Raw genomic sequence first — 17,601 nt, 5'->3', positions numbered from 1 at the left:
CCCCTGGGGAGAAAGCCTTTGTTGCCAAGAGCTGTTTTCCTCCCTTCCTGGCAAAGGTGAAGAAGAGTGCATCCTGGGAGGGGAGAGGGGTAGCTCCAGACCAGACCCTCTTCTAGGAGTCACTTCAGGGACCACCTTCATCTCAGGGAGCCCCTGTGTCCTGGTTCCTCCCAGAGCCATCCCTGGAGGGTTAAAGATAGGCGAGTTCTAGGCTTGAGGTGAGGGTAGGGACGGCCACACTGGTGAGCAAGACCTGAGGTGTGTTGTGTGTTTGGGAGCTGGATTTAGATCCTTTGCTTAGACCCAAGTTCTGACTTAACAAGGAAGGAAGTTTGACGTCTGAACATGGACCCCTGCCTGCCCCATCCCTTACTTCCTCAACTGACCTTTGCTCCAGACCTAACTGCTCTGCAACCACTGTCCTTTCCCAATTAATGACAACCCCATGGAACCAGACCTTAAAAGGCCTTCAGCAACAAATCTGGGGATAATGTATGGTGGAGTCTGTTGAGGACCCTGTGAGGAATGGACAAGTTCTCACCTCCACCAAAGAGGTGTTAACAGTACCAGAAGTGAGATGCAAAATACTTAATAACCAACACAATATGGGCATTGACTAAGTGGAATATTCCAGCTGAATATCAGAGCTAATGCCATATATCCTTAAATAGGTTACTGATTGTAAAATACACATACTATTACTCAAAAGTTGTCAGTTAACTGTGATGCTTTCTTATCACTTATAATTTCTATTTCATATTTGTGGGAAGAGCTCTTTTTGACTTACTTCATTCAACATAGATTGTTAAAAAGTGCATCTTAGGGTAGACGAAGCATGTCTAACATTGCTGAACCTTTACCATATATTAATTATCACCCAAAAAAATCCATAATGTTGATCATTTATTAGGGCCATTTTACAGATTAGGAAACTGAAGTGAGCAGAGGTGAAGTCAGCCCTCTGAGGTCACACAAGCAGTAAGTGGCAGATCCAGGCTTTAGCCCAGGCTAATACCAAGAGCATCCTGTTGGTCACTATACGTAAAGATATGTAACCTTGAGGGTCTCAAGAAACCATGTCATCCACTGCCAGCATCATCCTCTTTGGCTTCAGGGCCGGTGGGTGTGGGGCACTGGAGTGGCCCCTTCAGCAAACAGCTTGAGGGAGAAATCAAGGGCTGGGGCAGCCTGGGTCAACATCCCCAAAGAGATGACATCAATGTGGGGTCCACAGAACTTAGGGAGGTTGCCCAGTGTGATGCCCCCACTGGCCTCCACGCCCACACTTGGGAACCTGGCCTTCAGTGCTGTGGCTGTGGGGTGCAGCTCCTGCAGGACACAAGCCAAGGAGAGGTGAGAGCCCGCAATACCGCCCCTTCCCAGGAAGCAGACCCCACCTCACCTCAGGCCTGAAGTTGTCCAGCAAGACGAGGTCTGCTCCAGCCTTGGCTGCCTCCACAGCCTCCTGCAGGCTGCTGCACTCCACCTCCACCTTCAGGGCGAAGTTAGCTGCCCGCTGGGCCCTTAGCACTGCCTGCCAGGCAGGCGGGAGGAGTGAGAGTGAGGAACAGGTGGCACTCGGCACAAGGCACAGTGAGCTGGGACTTGCTTCAAGAAGGCCCAGATGGGGCTAATGAGGAAACTGGACATTGGATGGTTTCTTTTAAATTAGGTAAAACCACATGAAATTATCACTTTTGTGAGTCCAAAAAATGGCCAAATATCAATATTTAGTGTTCAGACCTGAATTTCAATTTGACTCAGAATATTAAAGCCAGAAGTGGTCTTTAACAATTCCATAGATGGGGAACAGGTCCAGGGAGCTACGGTGACCTGCCCATGGTCACAGAGCCATCAATACCGAGTTCCCCACAGCCTATCCTTTGCTCTTGAACATCATACTAAGCAACAGAACTTCAGTAAAGACAAGTTCACCCTCTCACTTGACGGGGGAACAACTGAGGGGTGGGGGGTCTTGTGCCACCGTCCCCGACTATCACTGTTCCCCGGGGAGCGGGGGGGCCTCTGGTGGGGGAAAGGGCTAAGATGGGGGTTTGGAGCAGGGCTGGGTAGGAGCTCAGCCGGACATACACCTTTTCCACGCTTCCGGCCGCCATGACATGGTTGTCCTTCACCATCACCAGCCCACCGAGGTCATAGCGGTGGGAGGCAGCTCCGCCCACGAGGAGCCCATACTTCTCCACCATCCGGAAGCCTGGCGTGGTCTTCCTCGTGCCTGCCACGTGCCCAGCCCAGCCGGTCGCCCTGGCAGCCTCCACAGCGGCAGCAGCAGTGCTGGCAATGCCACTACAGCGAGCCAGCACGTTTAGGGCCACGCGCTCCCCCAGCAGCAGACAGTGTGCAGGGCCCTGGACCTCAGCCACCCTGGCCACGGGCACCAGCTTTGATCCCTCGGGGAGGAACCAGGAGACCTGGCAGTTGACTTGGGCAAAGACTGCATCAAAGAAAGGCCTCCCAGCCAGTACCCCTGGGGACTTGGCCCACAGCGCTGCCTGCGAGGGGGCCGCACCTGTGACCAAGGCGGCGTGGTTGAGGCCCGGGCAATCCTCTTGGAGCCAGCTGTCCGCCAGGGTAGCCAAAGTGGCATGGGGCAGCAGGAGCGCCAGGCCTGAGAGGGAAAGAACAGCAATACATTTTGGTTTCCTCCCTTGTAGTCAGGGGTGATTATCAAAACATTTAACATGCTAAACCAGACTCCAGCCAATGAGAGTGAATATCTGGGGGTCCCAGGAGAGGGGCAGTGTCACTGGGTGGGCCCTGTGGGCTGGACAAGGTTGCCAGAGTAGACAAATAAAAATATAGGACACCTAGTTAAATTTAAACCTCGGACAAACATCAGAGGTTTGTTTTTTTTTTTTCAGTATAAACATATCCTTGGTGATATTTAGAACTTGCTTAAAAATTATGCCAGTTATCTGAAATTCAAATGCAACCCAGTGTCCCACATTTTACCTGCAAACCTAGTGCTGGATCAGCAGCTCTTTCCCAACTAGAAGAGAAGGGCACACCACCTGGCCACCCCACAGCCTCTTCAGGAGGCCTGACACAGAAGGATTATTTAGGAGCTGAAGCTCCCAGTACAAGGTAAGCTGTGTGTCTTTTTTATCCCAGTCTGCTCTATAGCACCAAGTATTTTTGAAGCTGGAAGTCCAGCTTTGTACTGACAGAGAGACTGAGAACTGGAGGGGCAAGGCAAGCCAGCCAAGGCACACAGCCCACTGGCAGCAGAGTCAGATGGGCCAGGCCTTGTGGCCGCAGCCTCCTATCCCTCTGCCTCTGCTGGCCTGGCGACCCCTCCCATGCCTGATGTTTCAACAAACTGTCCTCTCTCTAGAGATGAGGGCTATACAAGGAGGAAAGAGCACAGGAAACTGGGCTTCAGTCCTTGCTCTACAAGACACAGCTTCAGGGGTGTGGGCAAGTCCTTTGCCTGTAAAGAGAGAGTTATGGATATGGTCTGTGGGGCCTCTCTGCCAGCACGGAGTCGCTATGGAGCTCCTCGCACTAGTGGGGTGACTGCACAGGCCGCACTCAGTCATGGTGCAGCATGGCCATCTGTACCCCCAAGAGACTTGCCACTGTGTGGCTTCCCAGGTGAGGAGACAATTTGACAGCACATGAAGGGGTTGGGTTGGGTTGGATTTCCCCCACTTTTGCCCCAACTTGAAGCTAAGGCCAGACATTCTTTCAGTGACTGCCCTTCGCCCTTCTTCCCCACATCCTTTCCCACAACTGCCCTTGGTGGCTTCCATTCCTCACTCAGAGCCAGCCATGCTCTGGTTGGCGCTGGGAACAATGTCAGTAAACACAACAAAGACATAGTCCTGAACCGCACTGTTCATGGTCTAGCCAGGCAAAAGGACTGGGAACCGACAGCAGGGATGCAGAGGCCTCTCCCCCCATTCAACTAGGCACAGTCATGTTTGCTTTTTAAAGCAAAATTTGACTCTTTCAACTGGTAAATATTGGATAAACCAACTACAATATATCTATACAGCAGAATTCTATTTGCCAATGAAGAATCAACTGCTCTTATGCACAACAGGGACACATTTCAAATGTATTATTCTAAAAAAGCAGCCAGATTCAAAAGGCCATCCATATGACATTCTGGAAAAGGCAAAAACAAGAGCAGCAGAGAACAGCCCAGTGGTTGCCTGGTGAGGGGAGAAGGGCTGCACCAAGGAGATTTTGGATGTGATCAAAGTGTTACATATCTTGTCTATGATGGTGGCTACATGACTGATGAATTTGTCAGCATTATTAGAACTATACAGAGAAAGGGGTTAACTTTCAGTAATTATACCTCATTAAACCTAACTTCTTAAAAAATTAAAAAGTAAATTTGAGTGGATCATTCTCCTGCTTAAAACTCCACTCTCACTGTATTAACTCCAATTCTCTTGACTTCTTTCCATCTTTCATTTATTCTTTTGACAAATCCTTATTGAGCATCTATTGTGCACCAGGTACTAATTGCTGAGAGAGTGTGGGCAGCTCTTCCTCTTAGTTTTCAGGCCCTAGCTTATGCTGTTCCAAGGTTGTGCCTCTACCTGGAAGTCCCTTGCGTTACCCTCATCCCCCAATCCCCCCTTCACCTTCATTCTCTTTTAGGTCTTCTCTTAGGGGTCACTTCCTCAGCAGGGGCTCCCACAGACCCCTGAAATCAATCACATGCTCACTTGGCTCCTTGCTCTTCCCACTCTGTCATACTCCACTGTGGTTTCCTCTTTGAAGGCAAAGATATGTCTGTCTAGAGGGTTTTCTGCTGTAGCGCAAGTGCCTAGCACACTGAATCATACAAATGTGCTTGCTGCTTTGATAGGCAAAAACGGCCAAGTATTGGCAATCTCATATTGTTCAGCTTAACACTAAGTGCTCAGTGATAATTATCCAAGCAGAAAGGCTGCACCAGGGAATGAATCAGAGCCCAGACCCTGGGGCCACGTGGCTTGGGTTTCAATACTGCCTCTACCACCTTCAGCTAAGTGACTTTGGGCAAGTGACTCCACCTCTACAGAGCCTTGCATTCCTCCGAACAGGGATCATACTAATAAGCACCTGAGGGGCTTGTTAGGAAATTAAGTGAATTAAAATTTGCAAAGCCCTTAAGACACTGTCGGGCACATAGTAGGTGTGTTTGCTAAAGGAATGACTGAAGCACTTACCAAGGGTCACAGGAGCAGAGGAGGAAATGACTCAGTGTCCCTGAGGAAGGGGGAGGTAGTGTTACTTGCCTTAAAGGGTGAGTAATGTTTGCCAGGCAGGCATGTGGGGTGGCAAGGAGGGAGGGCAAGACATTTCAGGCTGAGAGAGCAGGTGTTCAAAGCTTAAAGGCAAGAAAAGAGAGTAGGTAGGGGCAGGCTGACTAAGGTTCATGGAAGAACTGATGGGAGGTAAGGCCAGAGTGAAAAAGGGCAAAACTATTCAAGTGAGAAATCTGCAGATCCTAGGGACCATCACAGATTTTTAAGCAAGGGAATGATATGATTATGATTTTGTTCTAGAAGGATCACTTCAGCCACCAACTGGAGACAAGTTGGGAGGCAAAAGGAGGCTAGAGGAATTGGTCAGACAAAAAGCAATGAAGTGCTGAGCTCGGGCAGTAACTGTAGGAATAGTGAGCAGGGGCCAATCGGAGGGTTATTTCTGAGGAGGATTTACAGGAAATAGCAGCTAAGTAAGAGCAGAAGGCTTGAGTTTCTGTGCTGGGTAGGTGAGAACTGACATAAGGAGCTATTCAGGGAAGAGTAGGTGGGGCAGTGGACGGCGAGAGCAGAAGGTGGCAGCCACTACTGACCGGGTGCGTGTGGTGCACTGGCTGTGGGCACCACATTCTCCTGCTCTTGCCTGAACTCTCCAGAGGAGGCTGCTCCCATTTTGCAAGTGCAGAAACTGCATCCCAAGCAGATTACCATGTGGAGCCCTAGTGACACAGAGCTGGGGAGGAAGAATGACTTTGGTCTTGCAGATGAAGGTTGAGAGGCCAGCAGGAAATGTGGATGACTGTGTCCTGGTGGTGGATCGAACACTGGTTCAGGAGTTCAGAGAAGTCTTGGGGTGATGAATGGAGATTTGGGAGTCGCCCGCATACACGGATGTTGACTTAGCATAGCAGTGCATAAAGTCACCAGGTCAAGTAAGAAGAGGACTCTGAGAAACACCAGTATTTAAAGGACACCCAGAGGCGTTGCTGTCAAAAACAGAAGCAGCACCAGGAGAGGGTGGGTGTCTAGATGAAGAAGGGGGTTCCAAGAAGTAGGATGTGAGCAGAAGCAAGATGAAGGAAGGCTGAAAATGGGCACTGGACTTAGCAACTGCAAGTTCTCCACCAGAGCAGTCTTAGTGCCATGTGGTGGAGGCAGGAGACACGTTGCCAAGGTCAAGGAGTCCACAGGAAGTGAGGAAGTGGAGGCACTGCTCCTGTCGGCAGAGGTTGAGGAAGCAGGGCCCTTCACCTGGGCTGCACATTGGAATCACCTGGAGAGATTTTCTGACTCTGCCTTTCAGCCCCATTCCAGACGAACCAAACCAATCTTTTGAGAGTGGTTCCCCAGGCATCCAGCTTTTGGAAGACTCCCTGCGTGACTCAGATGCACATGGGCATTAAGAATCAATGCTCACCAAGACCACATATTGTGCCTCCATTTACAGGAAATGTCCAGAAAAGGCAAATTGAGAGAGACATGTTAGAATAGGGTTTCCCAGGGCTGGAAATAACTCTAAACTACATGGGATCACACTGGGGTGATGGAAATGGTCTGCAGTGATGGCTGCACAACTCAATAAATTTACTAAAAAAATCACTGAATTGTTCACTTAAACAAACAGGAAACAAGGCTGTGCCAACAGGCAGGAATCACTTTGCAACCCTAGTGAACCAGTGGATCTGGGCATTGAGCATTAAAAGCCAACATCTAGGAGAAAGACAGCTAGATGCTGCTGCGCCTGACGGGGAAACACACACCACCCACAAGCAGCTGAACCAGAGTCAGATCAGACCTCTAGATGCAACCACCAACTTTCAAGAAAACCAGAGGACAGAGGAACATGGAAAACTATACCATGGGGATACAACTAGCAAAATTCAGACCATAGGAAACTCTACCAAAGGATAACCTCATTTCTTCAACAAATATTTTGCAAGGAAAACAAAAGACTAAAACAATCTTAAAACACAGACTAACCAATCACAATCTATAGATCTTATTTGGATCCTAATTTCAAAGAAACTGAAAACAAATTAAAACATTTATGAGACACTGGAAAGCTGAACATTAAGTGGATATTTGATAACAAGGGAATTTTTAAATGTTTTGTTGTGATAATTGTATTGTGGTTGTAATTAAAAGAAAAGTACCTATCTTTTAGAAAATGCAAGCTGAGATACTCATGTTTGAAAAGATCTGAAAGCTGGTTTTGCTTTAAGGTAAACCTGGAAGGTAGAAAGTAGAGGGGTGTGGATGGGTCCAGACTGACCAAGTTGATGGCTGTTGAAGGTGAGTGAAGGCACATGAGAACTCATCATACTTTTCTGTCTACTTCTGTGTATTTTTGTAGTTCTCTATTAGAAAAACGTTAAAGAAGGAAAGGAAGAAAGGAAGGAAAGAGGGAGGGAGGGAGGAATGAAGGAAGAAAGGAAAAGGGAGGGGAGAGGGAGGGAGGATAAAAGGAGGGGAGGAAGTAGCCCTCATTTGAGGTCAAGGACATTTTTAGGATGGATAAGTAGTCCTTCTCAACTACACCTGCACAATTGAGTTATCTGGCGAGCTTTGCAAAATGCTGATGCTTGGGCCCAACCTCAGAAATTCTACTGTAACTGGTCTGGAATGTAGTAACATAATCCTAATTTGTAGCAGAATTGAGAGCTTCAGAACTCCCAGGGGAAAATAACAGCTGCCATATACTGGTGCCTACCTTATGCTAGGCACTTGCTATAGTCATAAATCCTACCAGCAGTTCTTCAAGGTAGAGATCATTCCTACTCAGAGATGGACAACTGAGGCTCAAAAAGAGAAACTACCTAAAGATCAGAGCTAGGAAATGATCAGCAAGGGCCCATATCTTCTCTCTCCACAGCCAGAACTTTTAGACCCCCCACACCTTCCACCAACAGGGTTTACTCTCTAACCCCTTCTTCCAGATTAATTGTTCTGACTGCCTATTGCATAAGCAGGTCATTTGTAGAAAATAAATATGTACCTCTGATTTTTCTTAGGCCTGACTTTGCCATGCATGGCCAACAAAAGGGATTCCTGCAGGTAGCTTTGAAAATAGGGGCTCCCCTCCTTAGCAGCTGTTTCTGAGAAGGTCCTCAGAGAAGAGAGTGCTGTTCTTGCTGCCTGAGGAGACCTGGATAAGAGAGCTTGCCAGGAAGCCGCTACGCAGAGGGCACAGACAGATTACCCCTTGCCACCTTCTACCCTTGCAAAAAGGGTATAAAAGCTCTCTCAAGATGCCTGGGCTTCAGAGATTATAGTTTTAGTCTGTGGGATGTAACTTTTATCCCTCAAGTCAATACCTTAATTGGTTGTCCAGAGTTTTATTAAAATTGGCATCTCTATTTTTGAGGGGCTCCAAAGCATCCTGGGGTATTATCTGCTCTTTCCTCTTCAAATATACTGTAAAAAGATGGAGATAAACCAAAGACTCTGGCAGAATATATGAAAATCATCCTCCACTGGCACATTTGCTGTGCTTGTCTGGATTGATGACTGATTACTGTGTTTCTAGGACACCCTAACTAGATGGTGGCTACTGACCAGGAGGGATGGTGCCAGGAATCAGAACTTGCCTCCCTTTTTCTTTCCTGCAGCCATTAACAAGCACTTGCTTGTGCCTTTGATGGATGGGGACAAAGGGAGACTGTAAATGCACCTAAAATAATATAACAAGTCTTTGTTAATTTTATGTGTACAGTGTGGTCTGTGCTTATACCAACAGTGGTGTAATGTTATACAAGGCTGACAAAGTGTTCCAGCTAAAACCAAGGAAGGATGGCTTTCCCTAATTTACAGGAAAAAATTAACTTAGAAGTGTTAATTTTAAAGGTTTTGCTTTATAAAGTAGGTGCTTCTACCATCTTCTGTAACAGAACCTGGAGTGACAGCTAACACTCTCACAGTCCTCCCTAAGTACTGCTGCAAGCATTTTATATATATTAACACATTTAATCCTCACAAGAACGCTATGAGGTAGGTACTATTATTATCCCCATTTTACAGATAAGGAAACTGAGGCACTGAAAAGGCAGGTACCTTGCCCAAAGTTCATGTGTCTGGGAAGTGTGGAGTCAGGATCATAAATCCAGGCAGGCTGGTTCCAGAGTTATCCTCACTCGCCCCACCTCATCACACTGCTATTTAATCTAGCACTAAATTAATTTTTAAACTACTACACGTTTATTGTGTCAACAGTCAAAGAGTTCTGCAAACCACACCCAGGGTTGTAGGGCTCTGCCCCCCTGTGGATTGGGAGTCAGAAACACTGGGTTTGAATCCAGATTCCATCCTCTACACGCTAGGTAACTTAGGCACCTCTCTGCTAACTTCTCTGAGAGTCAGTTCCCTGAGAAAATCCAGGGCTGTCAAGAGGAGGGAATGAGGCGATTCACACAGTGCCAGAGCGCATGTCTGTCTAGACGTTTCTGAACCCAAGTGTCAGATGCTGGCAGCTTTGTTCTTCCATCTATTTATTTGTTCATCCATTTGGCAAACACCAGATGGAGACAGAGACTGGCCAGCACTGCAGCTTCCAGATAAAGTTCTTTCCCCTTCTCTCCCTAGAGAAGAGAAATGACCTCCTGGTAGGGCCAAATGTGAGTGACTGGCCCAGAAGTGGCAAACCATTCCACAGGATCTCAGAGCAGCCAGAACGGAGCCAGAGCAGGGCCCAACTGAGTGGCAGGAAAGTGTTAGGGTTCTGTTTAATTGGTGATGGGAAATCACTAAAACTTTTGATCCAAAGTCATATGATCAAAAACGCACTTTGAAGTTTAAATATTTAAATTGTGCAGAGGGTTCTTGAGAGATGCAAATTGGGAGGCTATTCCAAAAGGCTGGGCAAGAAGTGATGAGTGGGATGAGGTGCAACACAACGCATCCTCCAAAACTGTGAGAGAAGGGCCACCTGCACTCCACGCCCACACTTGACCACCCAGCCTGCCCTGCTCACACGTGTGCAAGTCTTGTCTCTCTGCCTGCCATCTGCATCTGACCCCTGTCCCCGCCCCTTCTCTCCCCACTTCGACAGCTTGGCCTCAGTCCCTGACTTGTCTACTCCCTCCTGACTTAATCCCCCCAGTCAGGGATCCCAGAGCCAGCCCTGGATTCCAGTGTCAGTCCTCCAGCTTGGCCCCAGTTAAACTTCATATGTTGTCACTTGCACTTGCATGAAAGTCGAGGTGCAAAGGAAGGCCTCCACCCTCACTCCCTGCACAGCTCAGGAGGATGGAACAAAACAGAGGTCCAGGTGACACCATGGAGGGAAGTCCATTGAACTCAGGCAACCACCTGGGTATCGGGAAGCGAGCAGTCAAAGGTGAGGTTTCCGGTTAGAGCAGGAGAATGTTGAAGCCGGCACAGCAACGGAGCTGGTGTTTGTGATAACTGAATTTGAGCTGCCAGGGAGATGTCCAGGTGCAGTTGGACACACAGGGCTCCCCAGAGTGTAACTGGAGGCTTCGGACTGCAGAGCTTGGCCCCTGTCATTCTGCATTCAGCCTCCCCGTGACATCACCCCCACCCCACAGCAGAGAACTGACTCAACTCCCCTCCCCCTCCAGCCATAGATGGGACAGGACTTTGCCTCCCTTCCTGGCAAGGGACAAAGTCCAGAGCTGTTCCCCAGACATGGCCTCCTTCAGGCCATCCCTGACCTTCCCTGGGGCTCAAGCCCTTTCAACTCCCCAGAACCTGTTGGGGATCAACATGGAAGGAGAAAGAACAGTGAGAAGAGGACAGAAAGGAGTGCTTGGGGTTCAGAGAGGCTGGAGGGTAGTGGGGGAGGGAAGAGAGACCCAGAGGAGACTTGGTCTTCCGGTTGGGGGTTGAGGGTAAGGAGCTGTGATAATCTGGTATAGAAAGGGGGCAGGAAAAGGGACAGATGGCGATACAGGGACACAGGAAGAGAGGTCTGGGAGGCCCCTTTACCTTCAGGGTCCATGACAGCTTGGAGCCGCTGGCCAGTGTGTTGTTCACTGCTCAGATCCGGTGTTTGAGAGGCGGGGGACTGGGGGAGAAGCTGCCAGCGGGAGGGGAGGATGGGCTGACCTAGCCAGACCAGCTCAGGTGCTCCCCTTCCTGCCCTCCTCCAGGACCCCTGGGGCTACACAGAGCCGGCAGCTTTCCAGACTCAGAGGAGGAGCTCTAGGGCAGGCGCGGTTGCGTGACTCAGCAGTCCTCTCCTCTTTGAGCCAGAGGCCCTGGTCTCGGCACACACCCAGCCCTCCCGAGGGTGTGAGGTTGCCAGTGCAAGAATGTGCTCCCTTGTGGTGGCCAGAAAGCTTTTTGTGATAGGAAGGAAAATCATGAGCTTCAGACCTGGGTTCAAATCCTAATTCCATCCTTTTTTATCTTAAATACCTTTTTACATTTTTCTATGCCTCAGTTTCCTTAGCTGTAAAATGGGATAATATCTACCTCCTGGGTTCAACTGAGAATCAAGCGAGAAACCTCTTGGAGTGACAGAGTAGAAACACAACAAATATCCACCTCCCTTGCCTTCTCTTTTCCCAAGGTACTTTAAGGGCACAAGCAATTCAGAGCTGGACTTCTGAACCAGAAAGCTGGGAAACTACCAGAACCTGTACAGGGGGGCTTACAGGCAAGTGCCTGTCCAAGAACTGTTGGGGATTCCATTTCTTCACCAGAAGTTGCACTTTATTTAGAGTTGCCAGGACCATTTGTTACCCAAAAAGCAAAAGTGAGGTCCTTGTAATACTACTTTGTAAAAGAGAGGCATGTATCATAGCTCCAGCAACCTGTTTTTTTGAGCTTGTTTTCCCCCTCCTTGGAGAACCCCCTCAGACTTTTCTTCCACTAGGGGCCCAAGCCCTCCAAGAGAGTAGGAATCGGACTAGTTAATGATGATTAGAATAATGGATACTCAGGAGCAGGGAAGAAGCAGATTAGGCAAGAGTAATAATAGCTTAGTTTAGATGCAAATCAGGATCACAGGGCTTGAGTTTCCCCTAAAGAGCTATAGATTAAGTCTTGTCCCATATCCTTGCGCTGTTTCACAGGAGTTGGGACCCCACCAGGTGGACCCCAGACCAGTGGGAGCCAGAGATTGATGATTAAGATTCCCAAAATATCTCCAGCTGACCTCATGTTCAGCCAGTCAGAAGATGCCCATTAGCTAACATGGGGTGTGTGAGAAGCAGAATCAGCTAATATGCCTACTGGTAGTCTACTCTGAGCTGCCTCTGCCTGTAATTAACTGTGAACTTTACAGCCACTTTCTTAACCCTGGAAGCCTTGAAAACTGAAACCGTACCCTCCCTTAGAGGAGAGGTGCTTTAGGACCTATCCCAAGTGTTCTCCTCACTTGTGTCAAGTAATAAAGCTTATTCCTAGCTGAACCCTGCCTGGTGTGACTTCGTTTGGCTAAAGCCATTGTATCTGTTAACACATTGAGGCCAAATCCACTGGCATCTTCCCCTTCGCCCATTTCTTTCTCTGCAGCACATAACCCTGACAGGGCTGGAACTCAGCGAGGCAATCAAGGATCCTGGGCACAAAACCGGAGGAGGCCTCACTCTCAGGTTCCACTAGGAACCTTGCTCACTCACTCTAGTGCAAGCTTCCTTAAGTCCGTCTCCAATTTTTTCCCTTTTTTTCCTAGGCGCCCTGGGTTTCTCCTGGTTTCTCTCCTAAAGGCTCTTTGCTGTCTCTCACAGGTTCCATCCAGCCCTCACATTCTGGTGTTCCCTCAGGATAGTGGGACAGTTTCTCTTTCCCTCCTGGGCACACAGCTAAACTACATTTCCCAGCCTCCTTTGCACTGTGGCCCCTCGTGACTGAACTCTGCCCTGTGGATGTGAGCACATGTGATCCTGACCACTTCCAGACCTGGCTCCTGAAAGTCTTCCCATGATCCTCCCCTCACTCTCCTTCCTAGGAATGACAGAACCACAAAATGGAAGGAGCTTGTGTCCCTGAATGACTTTATGGAAGGTCACCCTCCCAATGCCAACACTGAACTGTTACATAATCAAGGCAAAAAGCTGTCGTGAGTTATGCCCCTGAGATTTTTGGGTTGTTTGTTATAGTAGTTAACCTGTATTGACTAACACTAAGATTCTCTCCACTGCTCTCTCCTCTTCTCATTCTACACAGTGAATGACATAATGTATGCATGTATCCATCTACACCATTATTTAAATTGCTATCTAAAATAAAATGACTTGTAAATCTCTAGCTCTAGCTCTGACTTCCCTCCCAAGTTCCAGGTCTATTTCTAACCATCTCCAAAACATCCTTCCTAACAGTTCTAAAAATGAACTCACTGTTTTCCCCCAAAACTGCTCATCTCTCTGCATTTCCACAGAACGATGTCAGCATCTCCTCATTCTCCCAAGATGGGAACCTTGAAGTCTAACCTTACTCTTCCCCCTTCACCCAAGAGCCAACTAGTTCTAAAATCTTAATCTCTAAATAACTATATTTCAATTATTTATTGTCACTTTGGGCCAGACTCCCACTAGATCCACCATTATTAGAATAATGCTCTCATCCTGGGCTGCACTGCCCCCAGGCCATCCTGCTGGAAGCCAGAATCTCTCAAAAGACAGATCTCATCTTGCCTTCTGTTCACTTAAAACCATTGTTTGCTCATTCATTAATTCACTGATCCCTCCATTCAGGAAGCACATATTAGGTAGCTATTGTGTGCCAGGCCCTGCCCTTTGGCACCACAAAGATGACATGTGGACTTGGAGGGGTTTACACTTTAATGAGTGAAGGACACCCTCATGTGATGACTGCCTACATGTTCATGCTGTCACATAGGCACCGTAGGATGGAGAAGAAATACTCTGTCTGCTTGGGATGGAAGGAGTGCCAGCTTCTTCGCAATGGCTGTGACATCTGAGCTGAATTTTGGCGGTTGAGGAGTTTAGTGGGAGTTCAAGTTGTGTGCTGTGGGGCAGGCTGGGGGTGGTTTGGCTTCAGGCAGAGCTGCACAAATGGCGAAGTATGTGGCCCTTCCCATGGCCAGCACCTCCTGGGATCTGGGCCATTGTCTAGTTAGGCTGTCCTGTACCACAAGGTGGACAGGCAGGTGCTGAGCACCCCGGGGCAGAGGCTTATCCTTGGGAGTAAGTCAATTGTCTCCAAAAGACCCTAGGTTTCCACTGTTTGTGGCTCTACCTGAGACCTCCCTGGAACAAGACAGTCACCCTCTTTATTATGCTCCTCAACTAATACCCAGTTAGAGTTTGAAATTGTTCTCTTTCCTTTTGTTTGGGATCTGCTTTTGTTTAGGAATCTTAGAACCTTCTGACTGAATACCTCTCTCACCTTGTAACAGTCCTGGCTCTATCTGTCTCCTAGCACAGTCATTGCACTTGGGACTCAAGAATGGGGTCTGTTTCCCAATTCCCTCAGCCCAAGGGCTGAGGATCACCTCTGCCAGCAGCCCCCAGGTAGGCCATCCTTCACAGTTTCTGCTGGCCAAATTGAACATGGTCAAGGGTCAGAAATGGGGATGCCAAGGAATAGTAGGTATAAATGTTAGGCTGGAGGAAGGAAAAGCAAGGACATGCAAACAGAACAGAGAGATACCATAAAAGGAGAACAGACCAGACCCCAAGGTCCATGCCTTATATGGAAAGGGGACAGCTCTTCCTGAATTCCATCCTTCTGATGTGCCAACTAAGACCTGGATGTCAGCCTCCTCCCTCTTGGAAGGAAAAAGTTTCTAGTTGTCTATTATGTCACCTTTAGCCAGTCATATCTCTCCACACCCCCTAGGGTAGCTTACCCACTCCTCCCCCTCCTAATCTCTTATAAGCCCCCACTTCCCTGACCGGGTGTGACTTCCCCAGCCTGTAATACCCAGACCAGAGAACATCACCTGGGAATTGCACTCAAATAAACTGCCTGGCCCTTTGTTGCCTCTCATCCCCTGCTTATTTTGGCTAGAATTTATCTTACATATCTTACATATCTTACATATATGGAGAAATCCTGGGAAGGAGCATGAACGCAGGGCCCCAACCAGCCACTGGTTGCCCTGCCCCCTCCTTTGCCAACCCGGGACCTCAGCCTGCTCTCCGCTGTAGACTATTTTCTGGTGAGTCCCTCAGTTTCCCCCAGTCTGTTTCCCTTCCTAACTCCATTTCACCTGGTATGTTAGAAATCATAGCTATGTCCAGGTGGGACATCAGGCCCCTGGGAATTTAGCCCACACTCTGCAGGCATCCGGCCCACCCCTGGCCCTGCAGTATGGGAGATGTCCCTACCCCAGGCTCCAGGATGTCTGTGGGCATCCAGCCCACCCCTGGCCCTGCAGTGTGGGAGACATCCCTCACCCAGGCTCCCAGGACATCTCCCCTGACTTGGTGCGCTTGGGATGCTGGGCTCTCCTCTCAGCAGGATTAGTTGGGAAGTGGCACAGACATGGGGAACCAGCCCTCAAAAGCAGAGGCTCAGACCCCACTGCAGTGTTTCATTTCTAATTTGGCTACTCTATATTTGTCCCAGGAAGTTTGCAAATAGACGCTAGTCTTTCTTTGCACTGAGACCGGGCCTCAATATCCCTTGGACAATCAATCTTGCTGGCCCCCTGAGGGAACTTTCAATTTTAGCCTCCTCACCAACTTAACTAATTATTGCCACTGGAGCAGAGAGTAGGGTGAAATCCCATATGTGCAGGCTTTTTGGACTTTGTGCTCCTGTCCAGACCTTTGTATTAAGTGTTCAACAACTCAGGTTCTCCTGTCCCGATCCCAGTTAAAGATTGTCAGCCTCTTACTCTGCCCAGTCCTTCTCCCTTTTCAGATCCACTGGAGGACCTTGGTCTCCCACCTCCCTCAGCTCACGATCCCCTCCCCCTCTCTCCACCACCATCTTTAAGTCCTTTGTCTTCACACGTGTCACTGCCATCTTAAAGTCCTACATTCTCAACCATGCTGTTGTTCTGCTCTCCTCTTCTGGTAGCTGCACCACACCCCTCCCCCTCTCCTTCCACCTTCACCACTCTCTTCCCCCACCAGAACACGCTCCTCCCGCCCTCTGGTTCCAGAAGCCACAGACAAGAAGCTGAGGAGAGAGAAAGCAATTAGATATCAGTGACTCAAGTCTTTATATCGGTTTGTCTGTCTGTGTATATGTTTTTGTGTTTTTTATGTGGGGGGTGTTGCTGACTGTAGCTGTTGTGTCTCAGTTTCTATATTTGTGTGTCTAGGTGTGTAGATGAAAAATATTTTCCTACCTCTGGATGGTATTAATAAAAATTAATTTAAAAACAAGCACTTGTTTGTTTTTGGCAGAGCCAAGATGGCAGCGTGAGTAGAGTAGCAGAAATCTCCTCCCAAAACCACATATATTTTTGAAAATACAACAAATACAACTCTTCCTAAAACAGAGACCAGAAGACACAGGACATCAGCCAGACTATATCCACACCTGCGAGAACCCAGTGCCTCAGGAAGGGGGTAAGATACAAGCTGCAGCCCGGCAGGACCTGAGCGCCCCTCACCTCAGCTCCTAGTGGGAGGAAAGGAGTCAGAGCACGGAGGGAGAAGGGGCCCAGGACTGCTAAATAGCCAGCCCTAGCCATCTGCACCAGAGTGCAGACACAGTGCGTGTGAGGGGTGCTGGAAACTAGGGAAACAGGACAGTGAGACCTGTGAGCAGGTCCCCACAGCTGGCACCCCGGGGACAAAGAAAAGCAAGTGTTTTTTGAAAGTCTTAAAGGGACAGGGGCCTCACAGCTGGATGGAAACATTCCAGGACACATAGCCCAGCAGCTGGGAATCCCGGGGAACTCTGGACACCCTAACCCCCTGTGCAGCAGTGCACCTCAGAGGCCCCTCACAGAGATAAACAGCCTCCCAGCCGTTTCCCCTCCAATGCAGCTCTGCCATATCAGAGTAGCAGCCTGAGGCACGCCATGCCCACAGCAACTGTGGAGCTAAACTCCACAGGGGCTGGGCAAGAATCAGAAGCCCTTTCTGTGCGCAACTGCCCAGCACAAGCTGCTAGAGGCTGCTGTTCTCCTAGGAGAGGAAGGCCACAAACCAAACAGAAGGGATGTTCTCCCAGCCGTCACTTGCGCCAGCACTGCAAACCATATCTATTGCCATGAAAAGGCAGAATTTGAGGCAGACCAAAATCACAGAGGCAACCCCTGAAAAGGAGATAGACGGAACCAGTCCTCCTGAAAAAGAATTCAAAATAAAGCTCATAACCATGTTGACAGAGCTGCAGAGAAATATACAAGAGCTAAGGGATGACGTCCAGAGGGAGATTACAGAAATGAAACAATCTATGGAAGGATTTATAAGCAGAATGGATAAGATGCAAGAGGCTATTGATGGAATAGAAGACAGAGAACAGGAATGCATAGAAGCTGATG

At 48.7% G+C, this 17,601-nt stretch overlaps 1 protein-coding gene across 1 annotated transcript; it reads right to left on the bottom strand.

The window, feature by feature from the left end:
• Window positions 1-890: 890 nt before the first annotated feature.
• Window positions 891-11,432, bottom strand: QPRT (quinolinate phosphoribosyltransferase). Its single transcript, XM_017672101.3, has 4 exons — window positions 11,172-11,432; window positions 2,094-2,629; window positions 1,403-1,534; window positions 891-1,329 (listed from the first exon to the last, which is right to left on the bottom strand). The coding sequence occupies exons 1-4, from the start codon at window positions 11,182-11,184 to the stop codon at window positions 1,111-1,113; spliced, it is 900 nt and encodes a 299-aa protein (XP_017527590.2). The 5' UTR covers window positions 11,185-11,432; the 3' UTR covers window positions 891-1,110.
• Between the last annotated feature and the right edge of the window lie 6,169 nt (window positions 11,433-17,601).

This window comes from Manis javanica, chromosome 10 (genome assembly GCF_040802235.1).
Source record: "Manis javanica isolate MJ-LG chromosome 10, MJ_LKY, whole genome shotgun sequence".
Lineage (NCBI taxonomy): Eukaryota > Metazoa > Chordata > Mammalia > Pholidota > Manidae > Manis > Manis javanica.
The sequence above is the reverse complement of the archived record's forward strand: the minus strand, read 5'-3'. Positions and strand labels throughout refer to the sequence as shown.

Coding starts and splice junctions, on each gene's coding strand:
- QPRT (XM_017672101.3), bottom strand. Junction 1,535..2,093: donor CGGCCGGAAGCGTGGAAAAG/GTGTATGTCCGG, acceptor CCTGCCTGGCAG/GCAGTGCTAAGGGCCCAGCG. Junction 1,330..1,402: donor TGGACAACTTCAGGCCTGAG/GTGAGGTGGGGT, acceptor TGTGTCCTGCAG/GAGCTGCACCCCACAGCCAC.